General features: G+C 38.3%; 1 protein-coding gene across 2 annotated transcripts in view; it reads left to right on the forward strand.

Annotated features, from left to right (window-relative positions):
- Positions 1-4387: 4387 nt before the first annotated feature.
- LOC126343384 (another transcription unit protein) overlaps positions 4388-19791 on the forward strand; it is a 57588-nt gene continuing 42184 nt past the window's right edge. Inside the window, exons 1-3 of one of the 2 annotated variants that reach the window (XM_050001934.1) lie at positions 4388-4688; positions 4854-6068; positions 16900-17011. In XM_050001934.1, coding sequence (XP_049857891.1) covers positions 4643-4688; positions 4854-6068; positions 16900-17011 — 1373 coding nt within the window. In that variant the 5' untranslated portion in view covers positions 4388-4642. The remainder of the gene's footprint in view (positions 4689-4853; positions 6069-16899; positions 17012-19791) is intronic. The other variant, XM_050001933.1, reaches the window with a different exon arrangement.

The raw sequence follows: 19791 nt of genomic DNA on the forward strand, positions 1-19791 counted from the left end.
CCATACTTCAGGAAGAATGTAATAATTCCAATCCCAAAGAAAGTAGGTGTTGACAGATGTAAAAATTACCGAACTATCAGTTTAATAAGTCACAGCTGCAAAATAATAACGCGAATTCTTTACAGACGAATAGAAAAACTAGTAGAAGCCGACCTCGGGGAAGATCAGTTTGGATTCTGTAGAAATGTTGGAACACGTGAGGCAATACTGACACTACGACTTATCTTAGAAGCTAGATTAAGGAAGGGCAAACCTACGTTTCTAGCATTTGTAGACTTAGAAAAAGCTTTTAACAATGTTGACTGGAATACTCTCTTTCAAATTCTGAAGGTGCCAGGGGTAAAATACAGGGAGCGAAAGGCTATTTATAATTTGTACAGAAACCAGATGGCAGTTATAAGAGTCGAGGGACATGAAAGGGAAGCAGTGGTTGGGAAGGGAGTGAGACAGGGTTGTAACCTCTCCCCAATGTTATTCAATCTGTATATTGAGCAAGCAGTAAAGGAAACAAAAGAAAAATTCGGAGTAGGTATTAAAATCCATGGAGAAGAAATAAAAACTTTGAGGTTCGCCGATGACATTGTAATTCTGTCAGAGACAGCAAAGGACTTGGAAGAGCAGTTGAACAGAATGGATAGTGTCTTGAAAGGAGTATATAAAATGAACATCAACAAAAGCAAAACGAGGATAATGGAATGTAGTCGAGTTAACTCGGTTGATGCTGAGGGAATTATTAGGAAATGAGACACTTAAAGTAATAAAGGAGTTTTGCTATTTGGGAAGCAAAATAACTGATGATGGTCAAAGTAGAGAGGATATAAAATGTACACTGGCAATGGCAAGGAAAGCGTTTCTGAAGAAGAGAAATTTGTTAACAACGAATATACATTTAAGTGTCAGGAAGACATTTCTGAAAGTATTTGTATGGAGTGTAGCCATGTATGGAAGTGAAACATGGACGATAAATAGTTTGGACAAGAAGAGAGTAGAAGGTTTCGAAATGTGGTGCTACAGAAGAATGCTGAAGATTAGGTGGATAGATCACATAACTAATGTGGAAGTATTGAATAGGATTGGGGAGAAGAGAAGTTTGTGGCACAATTTGACCAGAAGAAGGGATCGGTTGGTAGGACATGTTATGAGGCATCAAGGGATCACCAATTTAGTATTGGAGGGCAGTGTGGAGGGTAAAAATCGTAGATGGAGACCAAGAGATGACTACAATACGCAGATTCAGAAGGATGTAGGTTGGAGGGGTACTGGGCGATGAAGAGTCTTGCACAGGATAGGGTAGCATGGAGAGCTGCATCAAACCAGTCTCAGGACTGGAGACCACAACAACAACAACATAAAAAATTACGATTTTTTCACCGTTTATAGGTACCCTCTATCCTTAATTCTGATTGTTTTGTTGGAATGGAGACATTCATTTCTACAAGGTTTTCCCACACCTTATTTTGATGTGAAATATATTTGGAAGATCCAAATACCGAATGATCAAGATGTCTGTTGTCTTCTGGATGTTTGCTACATGTGGGAGAGTCTGTCATTCCAATCCATTAAGGTCTGCAGGGAAACTTGTGTGTCACAACCTTATTTTGATAATATTGATATTACATGTCTCCTTACGAGATTTTTATGGCTGTACCACAGTTTTGTTGGTACAGTACAATAATCTGAAATTAACGGAAAGCCCTTTTTCTGTTGTGAAATTTACCACTGTGGTTACTATTGCCCATAAGCATCTTTTTTTTATGTGGATAGAAAGTCGTAATACGGAAGCTGTTAAACAGTGTGTATCCTTCTTTATTTATTTTTTATTTGTGTATTTGTTTAGTAACCCTTTGATTGCTATTTAGAAGGAGATATTGGAAACATTACAGCTACAGCGTAAATTGCGATTTGAGAGCATATATTATTATTTTACAGTAGACTTATACAGGTATGTAAAATAAATAATATTTGATTGTTGACTAGTCAGGATATATTTACAATTCCATCTACAGAGCAAATTACAATTTGGGAACATATATTATAACTTTATGATAGATAGTTAAGCTTCATTTAGCAGAACTATCCCCTATGCTACTGCAACAGTCTAATACATTGTGTTAGACTGTGCTATCTATCATCATAGTCTAGCAAATACAGTCATAACGCTCTGGTGTGAAAATTGTTAATGATTGACAGTCAGACCACTAGCGCCCCTAGCAGTGAGAAAGCATCCGTAAGAATAACGTTTGTTTTTAATTGTTTTTCTACTTACTTAACAAAATAATTATTACATTTTTCCATACCAAGCATTAGTAAATTATCGATAGACATGAATGATCGTGAAATAAATGTAAAAACAGACAAGTCTCTCTGATTCGGTGCCACGAACTACAATTTATTTGTGAAGAAATACATTCGAATATGTTTTTATTTGCGTCACTGAAATCAGGAGAATGTAAACGCATATTTCATGAATGAGAAGCTTATATTTCTTTTGTTGGCTGTTCTTATAATAACAGACACTTTCATTGGCACATAACAATTTTGTATGGAGTCTAATGACTTGCACATGCTTACACTTCATTCGACTTTCCAATTCACGCATATTTTTTGGAAATGGAACTACTTTTGCTTCAAAAGCGAACGTGTTAAAGATATTTGTCATTTGTGGCTTAGATGTAGCAACAGTAGTGGAATTGGTTTCTTTTGTGCTGGTAAACGGTTTTATTGCATCTGACGTTTTATTATTTTATCTATTGTTTTCACTTTGTCTATAGTAGTGGTGTCTTATTTTGTACATGAAATAATGTAAGTATTCAATTCCATAGGTACAAGTTTTCTGCGTTCCACGTTCACTGATTTGGTTGGAAATGTAGAGAGCAGAATTCACATCCCTGAGTAAGCATTCAACATTTTTCTGCAAAGGTGATGTCTTCTGCTGTTTACTAGCCTCTATTTTATTATAAAAGAAAACGAAATCCTTCAATAAACGTCTGTAGGTTACAGTAGAATCGCAAATAAGCTGTTCTGTAGTGTACCATTTTATACCTCCCTGGATCCTTAGGACACTAAAGACAGGTGTGGTGTCGTTTTTAGTTATTGTCGATTTTCATGGCACTACATACACTCTCAATTAAAAAAAAAATGTTACAGGTCAATATAGACGATAAATTTCGCATTAGTCTGATATCGTATTCAGAAGTATTGCTTGCTGATCGCTGGAACCGCTGTTGCCGCAGATTCTAACAAAAATGACTGGGTGTGTCGTGACCACAGTCTAATATAACAGTCGCGACACTCACTGCTGTAATAGTTGTTGCCGTTTGACAGATGGAGCGACACTAGCGCTCCAAGCGGCGGATAAGGTGAACGTCAGACGCGTCGTAAGCATAATGTTTGTTTGCATCCATTTTCTACGTAATTTCCGAATTATTTTAGTTATTTCCTTGCCTCCAAGGGTTTGTGTAGAATCGAATGGCATATATGTTTCTAAAACTAATTCTAAAATAAGCACAAGATGGACAAAAACCATGAATTGAGTGGCAAGCTACAGCACAGTCAAGGGCATCGTTTTTAAATATCGGGATCCTGCAGTATTCAACATTCATTTGTCTTTGTTCACTTGATCCTTCTGATACAGTTTGTGTCGCTGTCTGTAGGCACTTTCCTTGTCCCGTAATAGTTTTCCTCGAAGTCTAGCGATCTGCACAATCTGACACTTCACAAGCTTTTGTAAGACACGAATAGCTGCACTTAAAACTCACCACTTCATCGTCAAAGCAGGTCTGTTTTGATGATTCACACGAATCTGGCACTGATACATGGAGAGTTGAGCCGGCTGCTTCTGGTCCATAGGCCTGTTTTACAGCTTTAGATTGACTGTCGAATCTTTGTGGCAGTTTCCTCTTCATCGTCAGTTGAGGTGGCTTATTTGGAATGTCAAACAGCGTGGGTACCGCATTCCACACAAGTTTGATATTGTCGGCGTTCATGAACTGGTTTTGTTCGAAATGTAGCGAACAAAACCTAATGTTATTATACAGGTACACTTGGTCTTTTTTCATAAGGCCTTCTCCTCTGCTATTAACTAGCCGTTTTCTGCTCCTAAAACGAAACATTCATCATTTATACACGTATAGTTTGCAAGTGAATCCTGATGATACAGTTTAGTAACATGATGGTATATACCTCTCAGGATCCTTATGAAACCTAAAAAAGACAGCTGTGGTGTCTTCTTCCTGTTGTTAATGCAATTTATTGCGCTACAAACGCTCCCAATGGTAAAAACCAGTGTATAAATCAAAATATACAACCACTATTCGATTTCACGATCCCGCCGAACGCACAGTTTAACTTACCGTCCGCTTGGGGCGCTGCTAACGTGGTGGGCAACAAAATCGAGGCGAAGTGCCGCGACTGTTATGTTAGACTGTGGTCATGACTGTGTACACGTGGTACAACATTTTATGCAGAATAACTGCGCGCTATCGACTGAATGGAGAAGTAAGCTCTCTGTGTGCTCAAACTCTTTGACATGCTTCGTTTGTGAGATGTAGAACTCACTGTGCAGTAGAGTATATTATTTGACGATAGTCTTTGCTTTGTGTACTACAAGCATGTATCCTTAATCTGTGTGTGCAACACTGCAATGGCAACAGAAACTCCATATGATGACTCGAGTGATGCCGAATCAGGTGCGCAGTGTTGTTGAACACTTTTTGAATAGTTTTTGTCATTCATACATTTACTATTCTAATTGGAGCAAGAGTAGATAGTGTATAGATTTCTATAGAAATATAGTTCAGTAAGAATTTATAAATTGAAGACGTTGCATTTACTTAATTTTCTGCTGTTGACAGCTCGAGATTCTGGTTCGGATTCCGAAAGTGATGGAGGATCGAACCGAAGCAGTAGCAGAAGTGGTAGCCCTGCTAGTCAACACGGAACAGCACCGACACCCGGTAGAAGTTCAGGTGCAGAAGATAGAAGTGATAGTGAAAGTGAGAAGGGCACTGATGCTGCTTCACCGTCCAGGACTGGTACTGCAGGACAGTATTCACCGCGATCTGTGGCTTCGGGAGGTGATGCTTCTCCCCGGTCTGATGAAGGTTCCCAGAGTCCACAATCGAATGCCAGCAGTCGAAGATCTGTAGGTTCTGTAAGCCAACACTCAACACATTCGCAGCGTACACAGCGCTCAGCAGTTAGTAATCAGTCTCCACGCCAGTCCCATGCCAGTAATCAGTCTCCACATTCCAATGCTAGTCAGCATTCCCCCTATGCAAGCGACCACAGCCGTTCACAAAGTCCACAGTCTGCTGTGTCTCAAAGTCCACGTTCTCAGAGATCACAGAGTGCTCATTCGCAACGATCACAAAGCCCAGAGTCAAGAAGATCAGTGAGTCCACAGTCCAGAAAGTCACGAAGTCCTCAGTCTCACCGTTCTCCAAGCCCACAGTCTCACCGTTCTCCAAGCCCACAGTCTCACCGTTCTCCAAGCCCACAGTCTCACCGTTCTCCAAGCCCACAGTCTCACCGATCTCCAAGCCCACAGTCACAACGATCTCAGAGCCCACAATCTCAGCACTCACAAAGCCCTCAATCTCAGCGATCACATAGTCCAGCTTCCCAGAGATCTCACAGCCCCCAATCGCAGGGATCACTTGCTGCAAGACGCTCACGAAGTCCACGGTCGCAGAGATCCCATAGCCCACAGTCGCAAGGTTCTCGGACTCCTCAGTCACGTAGATCACAAAGTGCTCAATCTAATCGTTCTGAAAGTCCACAGTCAAGACCACAAAGTGCACAGTCACAACATACCCAAAGTTCAAGGAGTCGAAGTGGGTCACCTGCTGCATCTCCTCGTTCAAATGTAAGTGGCCATTCACGAAAGTCACAAGCAGAATCTGTTCAAAGTAACAGATCCAGATCCCGTCCAAAGAGTGTAGTGGAAAATGGTGAGAAAAGTGACGATGAGAAAAGCAATTCAGCATCCAACCATTCAGTTGCTGTAGACCACAATGACAAGGAATCAGTGAGAAGCGGAGCTGTTGCCTCAGATGAAGAAAAGTCTGGTAAGTTTTTGTGCTACTTTATAGTTAGTGCATGCTGCATATATCATTCCTGTTTCCCTTCTTGTGTAAGAATTGTATGATGTTGCCGTTTTATTTATTCTTTTACCTAAAGTAGGCTTGTCGACTGTGATCCCATCCTTCAGTATTTACTAAAATATCAGAAATTGATGTATTTTGTCATTTGTGTGCACCTGCTTGAAGTAGGAGCTGTTCTGGAGGTTACCAGTTTTAATCTTCATTTGTTATGTTTTATTTAAAAATGCAGATTCAGTTAGCATAGACCTACATTGAAAACTTGTCAAAGAATATTCTTCCGCTGTAATTTCTTTTTTTTATGTGATATGTAATTGCTTCTCTTTTGACTTTCTTAGAGCTTTCAGCATGTGCAGAAAAGGTTCTTTCAGTTGATAGGTTATTTTTATATATTCTGCATAGTAGTACACCCGGATATGAGTGTATAAATCTTGGAGCAATCCCATCTCAGAGAGGTCAATATTATGATTCAGTGTTTCTCATTATACTGATAGTGCCGAAGCGTATTATATTTTGAGTATCCTGTGATGACAGCCTAAGTGTTATTATAAACATTATTAAATGCAAAAGTTGTGGTTCTTTGCTACTGAAGAAGTTAACATCGTATCTGCAGCTTTAAATCATTTTGCTTGGTTGTTAGATTTTCAAAACAGTTTTTTGCTGTTTATCAAATTTGCCCTCAGCTAGGGCCTACAATACCATTAACAAAAATTTTTGTTTTTGCCTCTCACACTTCTAAGTTCATTTATTTGTTTTGTTCATGTAAGGATCATCTCACAATGTAATTGTATTCAAAGCACAATGAAAACATCTGGTTCAGATGTACTCACACATAGAATATATATGGGTGTTTTTGTGAGAATGAGACAGATGACCAATTATAGCCTTGCTAAAGGAACCATCGCAGCATTTTTGTGAAATGATGCAGAAAAATCACGCAGAAATCATACATCAGAATGTGCAGACAATGCAAACTCCATTCTTTCAGATATGAAGTCAGTGTCTTAACCAATGCACTGCTTCATTTACTTGGTCCCTATTTACAACATTCTTTTGATCACATCCAGTTAGTACCAGACAACTTACAGCATAAAAAATGCTTCTACACTCGTTCTTTGCAGGTCTGTATGCTAACACCACACACGCTATGAACACCTGCTGGTGACCCCAGGACCATTAAAATATTGCTGTGCCACTTGCACTGTTTTCAGCCAGTTTGGAGAACAAACTTTAAAGCCATACACATGCTACTATGCCCCATGCACATCTCCACATGCACCCTTCAGTGTATCTGGAAAACTGAGCCAGCATCCCCCCACGAAGAATGAGATGTATAGAGATCAGAAGAATGACATGGCGTTAATGTCATGCACTATTAATCATGGCACATGATTTTGTTGTAAAAGCATTTCTGTGTGATAATTGTAATGTGACAGGGTGTTGTGGTTGTTCCTTCTTGTTATTGATCCTTAGCTCTATTAGTTCTTAGGCAGTTTATTATAAAACTGTATGATCCGAAGTAGAAAATGCTGTTTTAGAGTTGTTGCTTGTTTTTTCGTGGTAAATGTAAATCCAAACTTGCCCGTATTTCACGACTAGGCCTAAGTGTAGGGCTGTTAGTGAAATACTTAGTAAAAATGTTTTCCTTGATGTACAGAACAGATTGGTAGATGCACCCATTTGTTGCAGTGATGGTAGCTAGTTAAATATTCTGTACAGTGAGCCTGATTACTTGTTTTAGTTATTATTCTTAAGGACGTTTTCTGCAGTTTACGGGAGAGGCTAGTAGTAATGGTATGTCTGTTCATTTCATTTATGAAGAGAAATGTGTATTGTGGTGACTATTGCAGGTTTTACTATATAGCCTATGCATTTATATAACATTTAAAATGGAGAAATTTGTTGGCTGTGAAAAGTTATGTAGAGCCGTAACTGTTTTGTTTGTTTAGTATGTTTGAAATTTTTCTTAACCAACATCATACACAAATAATCATGCTGTTCTAGCTAGCTCAAAGCTGAAATGAAACAAAACATCTTGACTGTCATCTCTATATTCATCTTAAAGAGTCAGAAGGCAGCAAGGTGCTTCTGATCGGATAGAATATAATGCAAAGCTTACTTGTTTAGCAGTCTTTCTGTTGTGCCTGTCTGCAACACAACTGCACTGTGTGGTGACTAGCAATCTACCATTTACATAATATCATTATTCCTACCTGGATTTTCCATTTTTGTTTATCAGAAGAGAAGCTTCAGAACAGATACTAGCTGACAATTTTTACCATTAAGACATGTCTGTATCATATAAATACATTTAGAGCTCTCATACCACCCTGAAAAACATTAAGCATCCTTTATATTGATCAAGATATCCTGGAAGTAATGAATGTGAGAAGAGCAGTTGTGAGTACCTTTCAAGAATGCTGTAAAGTGTAATTCATTTCAGGAATGATTCAAGAACAAGCACAGCACTGTCAGAGCCCCACATCGTACAAATGTGTGTTGAAATCGTGTTGTAGCGTACCCCCATCAGGTACTACCAGTTTTTTGTGTGAATATATTCCTTATATTAAAGCCTGTTGTCCACATCATATATTTGGTGTTATGCAGAATGAGCAGAAATGTCATGTACATATGTATCCACACAAATAGTGCAATTGAAAACTTATTGTGCCTGATGATGGTTAATAACAGTTGAAACTGGTACCAATAATAATTCGTTGCAGCTAATAGTGGGTCAAGAGAAACGTTAGATAAGAGTCAACAGTTTTAGCCAGTGACATAATGTTAATGGCTGTTGCCATGTCACCTTTTGGTGCATATAATCATAGTTTTGTTGTTTGTTGGCAAAGCCAACAAATGTGGAAGCAAAAAGAAAAGAAACTGTTTGTGGGGACACATTGATCTGGAGCTTAGCCCAATCTATAGGTTAGGTTGGCAGGTGACAGTTCGATTGTGAGTTGGTGAAGCCAACTCATTCCATATTGTTTACAGCATTTGTCGCATGCTTCCTATGTCTCTGGTCAAAGCCAACTACTCTTATTGAACATTCCTCAATATCCCTGATGGTGGTACAAAATGATTTTTGAGACTGACTATGTAGATCATAAATTTCTAATGGCTATATTGAAATTCTATAGTGCTGAAGGCATTTCCTTTGGATGAATGGAGTGATATCTCAACAACAGAAAACAAAGGCACTGAGTGACAATTTACACCACAGTAATAAAACTGTAGTATCAGTTGTTACTGAGAGCCTTTGTGTAATATGTGAGCATAATTGAAAAAGGCATTGAAATAAAAAATCACCAATAGCACCCCAGGTAGAGATGATGGCCTGGAACTCAGCATGACATGGCATCCAGCAATTGCGCAGTTGAAGCAGGCACATCAAATGCCAAGACAACGTACACCAATGTTTGGCAATGCCATGAGCACCAGTGATGTCACAGCCAGCAGCTAGTGTATATAGGGTCATACCAGCAGCCCACTGGCAGTCATATCATTTGACAATGGCCAAGGAATGCTTGGCCAAAAATTTGTGTCATTTTATTCCCTTAATGTAGATGGAAACCTGAAAAATTTGTATTCAGTTTTAATTGGTTTTACAAAAGGTGTATTAAAATGTTACAAATATAAAAATTGGGGTATGCAACAACCTACGTTTCACATTCATATTTGTAGGCTTTGCCAACTCTCACCCAAACTAGTATGTTCTATTTGCAGCAGTCAGAATATTGTTTTTTCTTTCAAAGTTATCTTCAGGAGTTAAGACTCCTTTTTGCAGGCCTTTGTAAGATTTTTTTTGTAACAAAGATGTCAAAAATAGTGGTATGGAAATAGAGCACACATTTCCAGAACAAGAATTATTTAATGAAAGTCAGTCAGTCTACTCACTTTATCTAGCTGAAAACAATTTGCATATGAAACAGTATATTCATTTCACTCACTAGTACACATACTTTTCCAAACATTACCATACATTGCAATTGGAATTGTACATTTGTGTTCGTTGAAACATTGTACACAAGTTACAGATTTTCACTGCATAGCGCTGGTTAAGTTTAAAAAGGAGCAGAGGTCAAAATTCTGTCCAGCCATCCAGTTTTTGGTTACCCTAAACCACTTAAAATGAATCCCGGTATGGTCCCCATGACAAAGTAATGCTTCACTTCAAACCATGATTTAGTTCATCTTAGCTTGTGCTCCATGCGTAATGGCTTTGGTGTAGAGTAAATGTTAAACTGTATTTTGATGATTGAAAATGGGAAAAAATTAGTAACAGTGAATATTTATGAAGGCATCAAGGTGTGCTCAAAAATGGCTCTGAACACTATGGGACTTAACTGCTGTGGTCATCAGTCCCCCTAGAACTTAGAACTACTTACACCTAACTAACCTAAGGACATCACACACATCCCTGCCCGAGGCAGGATTCGAACCTGCGACTGTAGCGGTCACGCGGTTCCAGACTGTAGCGCCTAGAATCGCATGACCACTCTGGCCGGCAAGGTGTGCTCAGATATGTAGCATAGTGGTTAAGGCAACTGCTTGCAAAACACTGGAAATCTGGGTTTAAGTCCCAGTTCGGCACAAATTTTCAAATCATCGCAACATACACATTACATTTCAGGTGTAGAATTTTGACTGGTTTGCACTCACACGATTGCATCTTATTTCATTCCCACCAGTTCATTTAATTCAATTCACAAATGTCAAAAAGTATCATTTTTCTAGGAAGGAGTTGCTACACATACAATTGTGAGATGTACTGCTGTATTTTGCTACATACCTATCTTTTTCAGTATCGTCATGAATTTGTAATTTGCTGTCTAGGAAGCATGATGATGGACATCTTCATACTGTGTGTGTATATTGCAGTCTAGCAAGAAAATTTTGAGATTTATTTATTGAAAACTGTGTATCTGGCTGTTATAAACTTGAGACTTTCATTCTGCAGTACACTATTTTCGAACCTAGGTCTGAGATCCAATCCAGCTAACACATACTGCTGTGTGTGTGTGTGTGTGTGTGTGTGTGTGTGTGTGTGTGTGTGTGTGTGTTTTCAATTAACACTGACTTTCCATTTGTGAGATTGATGAAGCTCTAGTAGTCTGAGATTCCAAGTAGTTACATATTTTTGTGTGTTCCCTGTACTCAGGAAAATAAGATTAACAAAAAAAAAAAAAAAAAATGGGAGAGAAACAGCTTGCGATGTAACACCATTATGTGCAGGTATAATACTTGTTCATAATTTCATAGTGAAAACATATAAGAAGAAACTGACGATTCAGAAAGCCTATGTTTATTTCAAACCTAGTGATACAGTTTACTAAACCTTGGGTAGTTGTCTTGCGCAAAGTCAGTTGTCCATTGCCGAACTGATCAAAAAGTTGATGGTATGCCTGATGCCTGCTACAGTATCAGTAACACCTACGTGAACAATTTTTGTGCACCTCTCTTAGGGAAATAGCATCACAAGAGGGAAAAGAATCAAACGCATACACAGCATGTATCTCAGAAGGAAGCTTCCTACAATTGTAGATTGCCACACTAGGAGCAGTCAAAAGCATGGTTAGTAGACAGTTTCAGATTGTCACTTAATTCAGCCGTAAGAGTATGTGTTGGCTGGGGTCTGACATTATTTGCAGTTTGTGCTGTAGATTATAGAGAGTGGGGAGGACATTTAGCTTCACGCACGTCTCTACATGTCTGTCTGTCAATTTGCAACACCCTTTTCTGAAGACTGATTAAAGTCTTCTTATTAACTGGAATGTAGCATCTAAACCTTACGATTTCTTGACTGTGAGTAGTTCAGATGCAGATTTCTTGGGCTGCTATATACCATAGGATGTTACTGCTTGTGTACGTGGGGGGGGGGGGGGGGGGGGAGACACGCGAGAAAGAGAGAGAGAGAGAGAGAATACCGGTCCTTTTTTCCCCCTAAGGTAAGTCTTTCCACTCCCGGGATTGGAATGACTCCTTACCCTCTCCCTTAAAACCCACATCCTTTCGTCTTTCCCTCTCCTTCCCTCTTTCCTGATGAAGCAACCGTGGGTTGCGAAAGCTTGAATTTTGTGTGTTTGTTTGTGTGTCTATCAACATGCCAGCACTTTCATTTGGTAAGTCACATCATCTTTGTTTTTAGATATATTTTTCCCATGTGGAATGTTTCCCTCTATTATATTTATTTATTTACTTACATTTTCTTTGCGTGGAGCCATCGTAATGATGGCTTTTGCAAGCATCAGACTTAATACTATGGTTATATTTATACTTATAAAATACACTATATTCTGTACCTGTTGCTTCTTATGTCTATTTTTTACATTTATCACATTACAACTGATATGCTAATGCCTCATGTTAATCACTATCTTAAAGTTCATAGAAAGAATATAAACATTTTTCTATTAGAAAATATTTTAATTTTGTTTTAAAAACTTTTCCCTTGTATGTTCTTAGAGAGTCTGGTAACTTTTTATACCAAATCAAACCACTGATAAATGGACTTCTATCAGTCATTTTTAACGTTGTTCTGTTACGGAAATAGTTACACATTGTTCTAGTGTTGTGTTCGTGTACCTCACTGCCCTTGATAGCTTCTGTTGGTTGACTTATAAAAAATACAACTATTTTGAAGATGAAGATGTACAGAGAATATATTGTCAGATATTCGTGCTGCACAAACACTTCACAACATGAATCTCTATGTCCCATCTCATGTATAAGTCTTATTGCTCTTTTCTGTAGTAGTAGTATAGTAGTAGTATTCTTTTTAAATGTACATCAGCTGCACAGCCCCATAGTTCAATTCCGTAATTGAGAAAGGGGTAAAGTGTTCCATAATATACTAATTTCAGTGCTTGGCTAGGAACTATCTTTGCGAGCTGTCTGAGGAGATCTATGGCACTACTGACTTTTCCGCATACGAAATTAACGTGGTATGTCCGCCGCAAACTTTCATCAACATATACACCCACATAGACTACATTGGTCGAAGTTAAATACAACATCAGTCAAACTTATGATAAACAAGCACATACAGTAATAAAAGATTGTATTATAGGTAACATTCAGAGAATGCTGCAGTTACAGAAATTATTAGTCTCTCTCTGCAAAAGAGTGTGTATGGGCATGTAGTCATAAATCCTCAGTAAGCACTGTGTGTGGAGCTTACAACAAATTTCACATTAAAATCTTGGCAAAAGATTCAAAACATTCATAAAATCCTATGACGTTCTGCTCCTGTGTAAAGTCAATGATCAGATTGAAACCTTCATCCAATAGATCTGTTTAACATACCTGAGTAAAGCAGACAGTAAGCCAAAACATTAAATTCTCTATTCACACATGAAGATCCTCCCACAGTATCACTGTATGACCATCACACAAACTCTCAGATGGATAGCATTGAAAGTCACTCTCTGTATTGAAAAGAAATTGTAACTACTCAAACCAAGAGCAGAAGACTATTGTCATTCAGCAGTTCCCCATCCATGCTCAGCAATTGTCCATGAGTAGGGTTGTAGGCCTGAAGCAGTTGACTATCGCCATTCAGGGATTCCTGCTCCATTCACAACCATTGTCCTTCAGTATGACTGAAGGTGACAGGGGAAGGTATAGTTACAGGGAATGTCAGACCAGTACCCCCTTTCCACTTCTTTTGCAGGATCCTAGGGAATATTGTAAGCTCAAATGCTATGACTTTCCTGCTTCTATCAATAGGTCAAAATGGGTTTGATGAAAACAGTTTGTATGAATCACAGCTCCCTTTTTTCCACATTATCATATAAATATTACGTGTAGACAAACAGATAAAAACCATCTACCTGGGTTTCCAAAAGATGTTCTGCACTGGACTACATTGGCAACTGACAAACAAATGTACAATGACACGTGTCTTTGCAGATATAAAATTTGATCAAAAAATTTTAATTGGTGGGGCCAAATATGTTAAAGTAGATGGCAAATGTTGGTTAGAATAGGATGATTGGGCTTGGTTTTGAGGAGCAGAAAGGGTGAAATGAAAGAATAATTTGAAAGTGCCTAGAGAAACAGCAATCAAACTTACTGCATAAGAAAATTTACTTCGGTGGTAAGACACTCTAGGTGCTACCAGCAATGTGGGTAGAAAGCAGCTGTCATGTAAAACTAATGAAAGTGGCCATTCTTATTGTCAAATTTATAGTTTTTGGTGCTCTTTGGCTGTTTGGTGAAAGCTCTCAAGAAAGCTGAAAGGAAATGACTACCTCATGGCAGGAGCTATGGTACTCTTCAGTAGGGTCATAGTCTACCCATAACCCCAAAGTGGATTGGATTCATACATGTGTTAAACATTCATATCCACAGAGACATTTATGAGAAATAACTAAAGCAAATCATAAGAGTTAATTGTTGTCATAGTGGCAAAGTTTCTGTACCATGACTACTATGAAGACAATAATTTGTTTTTTACTGCAGTCAGTTACATTATTGATATCCTTTTTTTTTAAATTTAGTGCACTTCAATGGTCTTAACTAAAAGACATAATGTGACTGACAGCAGTACAGAGCAAATAATTTAAAATTCACATCTTATGGAGAAAAAAAATTACTTCCCTATTTTTGTTGTTTAGTGACATCCGTTATGCCTTAATAGATACATTGTAGCCAAAACATAAAAATTAGAACTTGTTGTAGGGGATGGCCATTCTTGCATTTAAAAATAAACATGTCCATGATATAAATAATCACATACTTAGCATGTTATCTGGTGGAATTGCTGAATGTAAGTGCATTGGAACACACCAGACAGTTCCATTTTTTTTAGTAACAACAGAGTTTTATAGTGAATGACTAACCAGAAGGAAATGCCAGAAGACAGCACAGGTTGCCTAAAGTGTGATAAATCCATCCAGGGATTTTCCAGATCAATAAATGTAAACAGGCAAGGTCAGTCTCAGAATAATTGTATGATGCATAGGCAAAGGTTGGATAGAGTATAAATGAAAAAATGACTGACAAGCAGCTGGCTGCTGTATTTGTCAGCAGTACTCCATCAGTGGCCACATCTAGCTCACTGCGCCCTCACAGAACTGTGCAGTCTCTCTATGGCTACAAAGCCTAAGGATCTTTGGCTGAATGTCTGTATCTACTCGGGCTGGGTGGGGAAATGAATCACTATTAGATACAAAAAGTATATACAGTCTGATGTACCTCCTTGTAGCTGTGAGAGTTTGCAGTTTCCAGTGTAACTTATGTTCTCGATTACAATCAGTAAATTAGAGGAGCAGTCTGTTGAGTACCGTGGGGTGAATTTAATACTGTTTCTCCAACAGGCAACTGTATGTATCCTGCTCCAAATTGCATTTATTTGAGAATTTACTATTCTTACCGTAAAGGAGAAACTAAAAATATTGGATAGAATCAAGTTTTGTTAAATTAATATTATCATGATTTTATAAAATGTTTTACAGTATTATTCTCTAAAAAAAAAGGATGTAAGTAAACTGTGTTTATTCATTCATTCATCATGCCAAGTAGAAACCATCAAAAAGGAGATCTTTCACGGGTTTGGAACAAGTCAAGGTGAACGTTAACTCAAGATGAGGGTTCCTAGAAACTTAATCTTTATACTGTACTAACAAAAAATTATCTCTGTACTGTGTAATGCTGTTCTTGCATGTGGTATTTAAATGTATTTGAGGAAATTAGCAAGAATAGAACATTCATTGTCACATGACAAGCTATAACAATCATTTCATTGAAACATTGATGACACATCAATGTATACAGTTCTGTGCCTGCATAGTCATATATAAATATAGATTATACATTAAAAGAAGGTGTATGCATGCACACATGAGCACATTACAACATAAAGAAGGCTGTTGCTTTGAGTAAAGTTGCTGTCTCTTCTGTTGTAATATAGAGCTACTATTCATCTGCTATTATTAGCTTGATGTTTACATGACTAAAGCGATATTTTTCAAAGGAATGATGCAACTACATCTGCAAATGCCAAGTCTCATGTACATTAAATGACTACTTTTAAAGCTACTTTACAATGAATGCTGCTATGTTGTCTTGTAGCCAACAGAACTTTTAAATCCCTGGGTCTAGTCATTCAGCTAATTTGTAGAAATAGTGGCTAATGTAGTATGTTTTTAATTTTCCTCGAAATTATTGGGGATTCCCTATTTCTTGAACGTTTTATGTTACGTGGGAGTGTGTTGAATATCTTTACACCCAAGTAAATTACTACTTTCTGAACACTAGGCAAGGAGGGGTAGTCTACATGAAATTTATTTTTGTGTCTTGTATTGTGGACTATGTAAATCATAATTCAGCTGAAGCTGTTTTTTATCATCAGCAACAAAAACCGGTAAGAAGAAACATGTTGAAAAATGATTGTAGGCATCCCAAGATCCATGAAAAGTATTTCCAAGAGATACAGTTATTTGTTTTTACACTACAAGCAGATTTCATTCATCTTCCTATTTGATATAAGATAGACATACAAACAAGTAACTGAACAATGCTGGGTAGTCAACTAGTATCGGTATGAAGTATGCAGTGACATGCCCTATGACGTGGAGATGTAGATGTACACTTAAAAAAAAAGTCCAGAAGTATGTGCTGGCAAGTAAAGTCTTTGTCACAGTTAGTTCTTAAAACATCAAATCCGAAATGTGTGCTTGGATGTGTGGATAGTGTAAAGGTACAATAGAGGTATATCAATTTAGTATCAGTATTTTCTAATAGTAGATACATTTTTACTAGAAAGAAAAAGAAATTACTTTTCTTTTATAATTTACAGTTAAAGACAAAAGTGAAGATGAAGATGCTGCAAGGGCATCAAGAAAAGATGACAGCAGTGATGATGAAAGGAAATCACACAGTGAGAATGAAAGTACTATGGAAAAAGACAGGTAACAACCTTCACTGTAATCATTAGCAGCAAACCTTTCAGGAGCCCTCATGAAGGCCTTTCAATTATAAGTAAATGTATCTCAGAATGTTGATATTTTCCATGGTGATTAATATTTTGTATAAAATGTCTGTCTGGTATTTGTTTAAAATACCAAGGTATATTGTTATATTTGCAGTTATTTTTTCTATTGAATTTTTATTCCATGTCTTAGTAAAATAAATTTTGATTGATAGAGTGATCAGAGAGATTCCGTATGTGGATATTACATAACTTACATTGAAAATAAGTATGTGATTCCAATTTTAAAGAATACTTAAATGAACAGCTTAAATATTGGGACAGACCATTTTCAAGATTATCAGAGTTTAAACAAAAGAGTTGGAACAGTTGATGTGTTGTGCGTGTTCAAAGATTCGGCTTTAAATGATAACTCTAGGAATATGCTGCAAACACACACATACAACTCCCATAGGGATTGTGAGGATAAGGTTAGACTAATTACAGCATGCACAGAGGCATTTAAACAATTATTTTTTCCTATGCTCCAAACTTGAATGGAACAAGAAAAAGTCTTAATAACTAATACAGTGGAACATACCTGCTACTACCGAGCGAGGTGGCGCAGTGGTTAGCACACTGGACTCAATTTCGGGAGGACGACGGTTCAATCCCGCATCCGGCCATCTTGATTTGGGTTTTCCGTGATTTTCCTAAATCGCTCCAGGCAAATGCTGGGATGGTTCCTCTGAAAGGGCACGGCTGACTTCCTTCCCCGTCCTTCCCTAATCCGATGAGACCGATGACCTGGCTGTCTGGTCTCTTCCCCCAAACCAAACAACCATATCCGCTACTATGCTCTTCACAGTGATTTGCAAAGCTTAGAGGTCGATGAATTAACATTCCATAGTTTTATATATGTGTCACATAGCTTTTCAAAAATATCTTCAGGGGATGTATTTGACATTATTGCGAGGTCTCCAGAATGCAGATCTGAATGAGTTTAGATCACTAATAGGCTAAGGCAACATTATAGATTTGCAAGATATTTTTAAATTGTTTTGCAGATCTGGTCAGTAACTAGTACACATTACACTGCATATGTACAGGGTCTCTCATTTAGCATGACATCCAAAATAACTTCTCATCCAGAAGCAAAATAAAAAGTGTATCGCACAAATGTTTAACTACGAGTGGGATATTAACCAGCAGAATTGCTTTTTTTCTTTTTTTAAATAGCACCCTATTTTTTTTTATTCAGTAATGTTGTTTGTTAATTCCTATCTATTAGCTACCGAACTTTTGCCGGCTTTGTCTTTTATATTGCTTGTGGACAAAATTTACACTACTGGCCATTAAAATTGCCTACACCAAGAAGAAATGCAGATGATAAACGGGTATTCATTGGACAAATATATTATACTAGAACTGACATGTGATTACATTTTCATGCAATTGGGGTGCATAGATCCCGAGAAATCAATGCCCAGAACAACCACCTCTGGCCGTAATAATGGCCTTGATATGCCTGGGCATTGAGTCAAACAGAGCTTGGATGGCGTGTACAGGTAAGCTGCCCATGCAGCTTCAACATGATACCACAGTTCATCAAGAGTAGTGACTGGCGTATTGTAACATTCCTGTTGCTTGGCCACCATTGACCAGACGTTTTCAATTGGTGAGAGATCTGGAGAATGTGCTAGCCAGGGCAGCAGTCGGAACATTTTCTGTATCCAGAAAGGTCGGTATAGGACCTGCAACATGCGGTCGTGCATTATCCTGCTGAAATGTAGGGTTTTGCAGGGATCAAATGAAGGGTAGAGCCACAGGTCGAAACACGTCTGAAATGTAATGTCTGCTGTTCAAAGTGCCATCAATGCGAACAAGAGGTGACCGAGACATGTACCCAATGGCATCCCATACCATCACGCCGAGCGATACGCCAATATGGCGATGACGAATACATGCTTCCAATGCGCGTCCACCACGATTCGCCAAACTCGGATGCGTCCATCATGTTACTGTAAATAGAACCTGGATTCATCCGAAAAAATGACATTTTGCTATTTGTGCGCCCAGGTTCGTCATTGAGTACACCATCACAGGCACTCCTGTCTGTGATGCAGCATCAAGGGTAACCGCAGCCCCGGTCTCCGGGCTGATAGTTCATGCTGCTGCAAAAGTCGTCAAACTGTTCTTGCAGATGGTTGTCTTGCAAACGTCCCCATCTGTTGACTTATGGATCGAGACGTGGCTGCACAATCTGTTACAGCCATGTGGTTAAGATGCCTGTGATACGAGGCCATTGGGATCCAGTATGGCATTCTGTATTATCCTCCTGAACCCACTGATTCCATATTCTGCTAACAGTCATTGGATGTCTACCAACGCAAGCAGCAATGTCGCAATACGATAAACCGCAACTGCGATAGACTACAATCCGACCTTTATCAAAGTCGGAAACATGATGGTACACATTTCTCCTCCTTACATGAGGCATCACAACAATGTTGCACCAGGCAACGCTGGCCAATTGCTGTTTGTGTATGAGAAATCGCTTGGAAACTTTCCTCATGTCAGTACGTTGTAGGTATTGCCATTGGCGACAACCTTGTGTGAATGCTCTGAAAAGCTAATCATTTGCATATCACAGCATCTTCTTCCTGTCGGTTAAATTTCGCGTCTGTAGCACGTCATTTTCATGGTTGAGCAATTTTAATCGCTAGTAGTGTATTTGGGGTGGTCAAGAGAAATGTTAAACCCTGTATATTTCACTAATCA

This window comes from Schistocerca gregaria, chromosome 1 (assembly GCF_023897955.1).
Source record: "Schistocerca gregaria isolate iqSchGreg1 chromosome 1, iqSchGreg1.2, whole genome shotgun sequence".
Classification (NCBI taxonomy): Eukaryota; Metazoa; Arthropoda; class Insecta; order Orthoptera; family Acrididae; genus Schistocerca; species Schistocerca gregaria.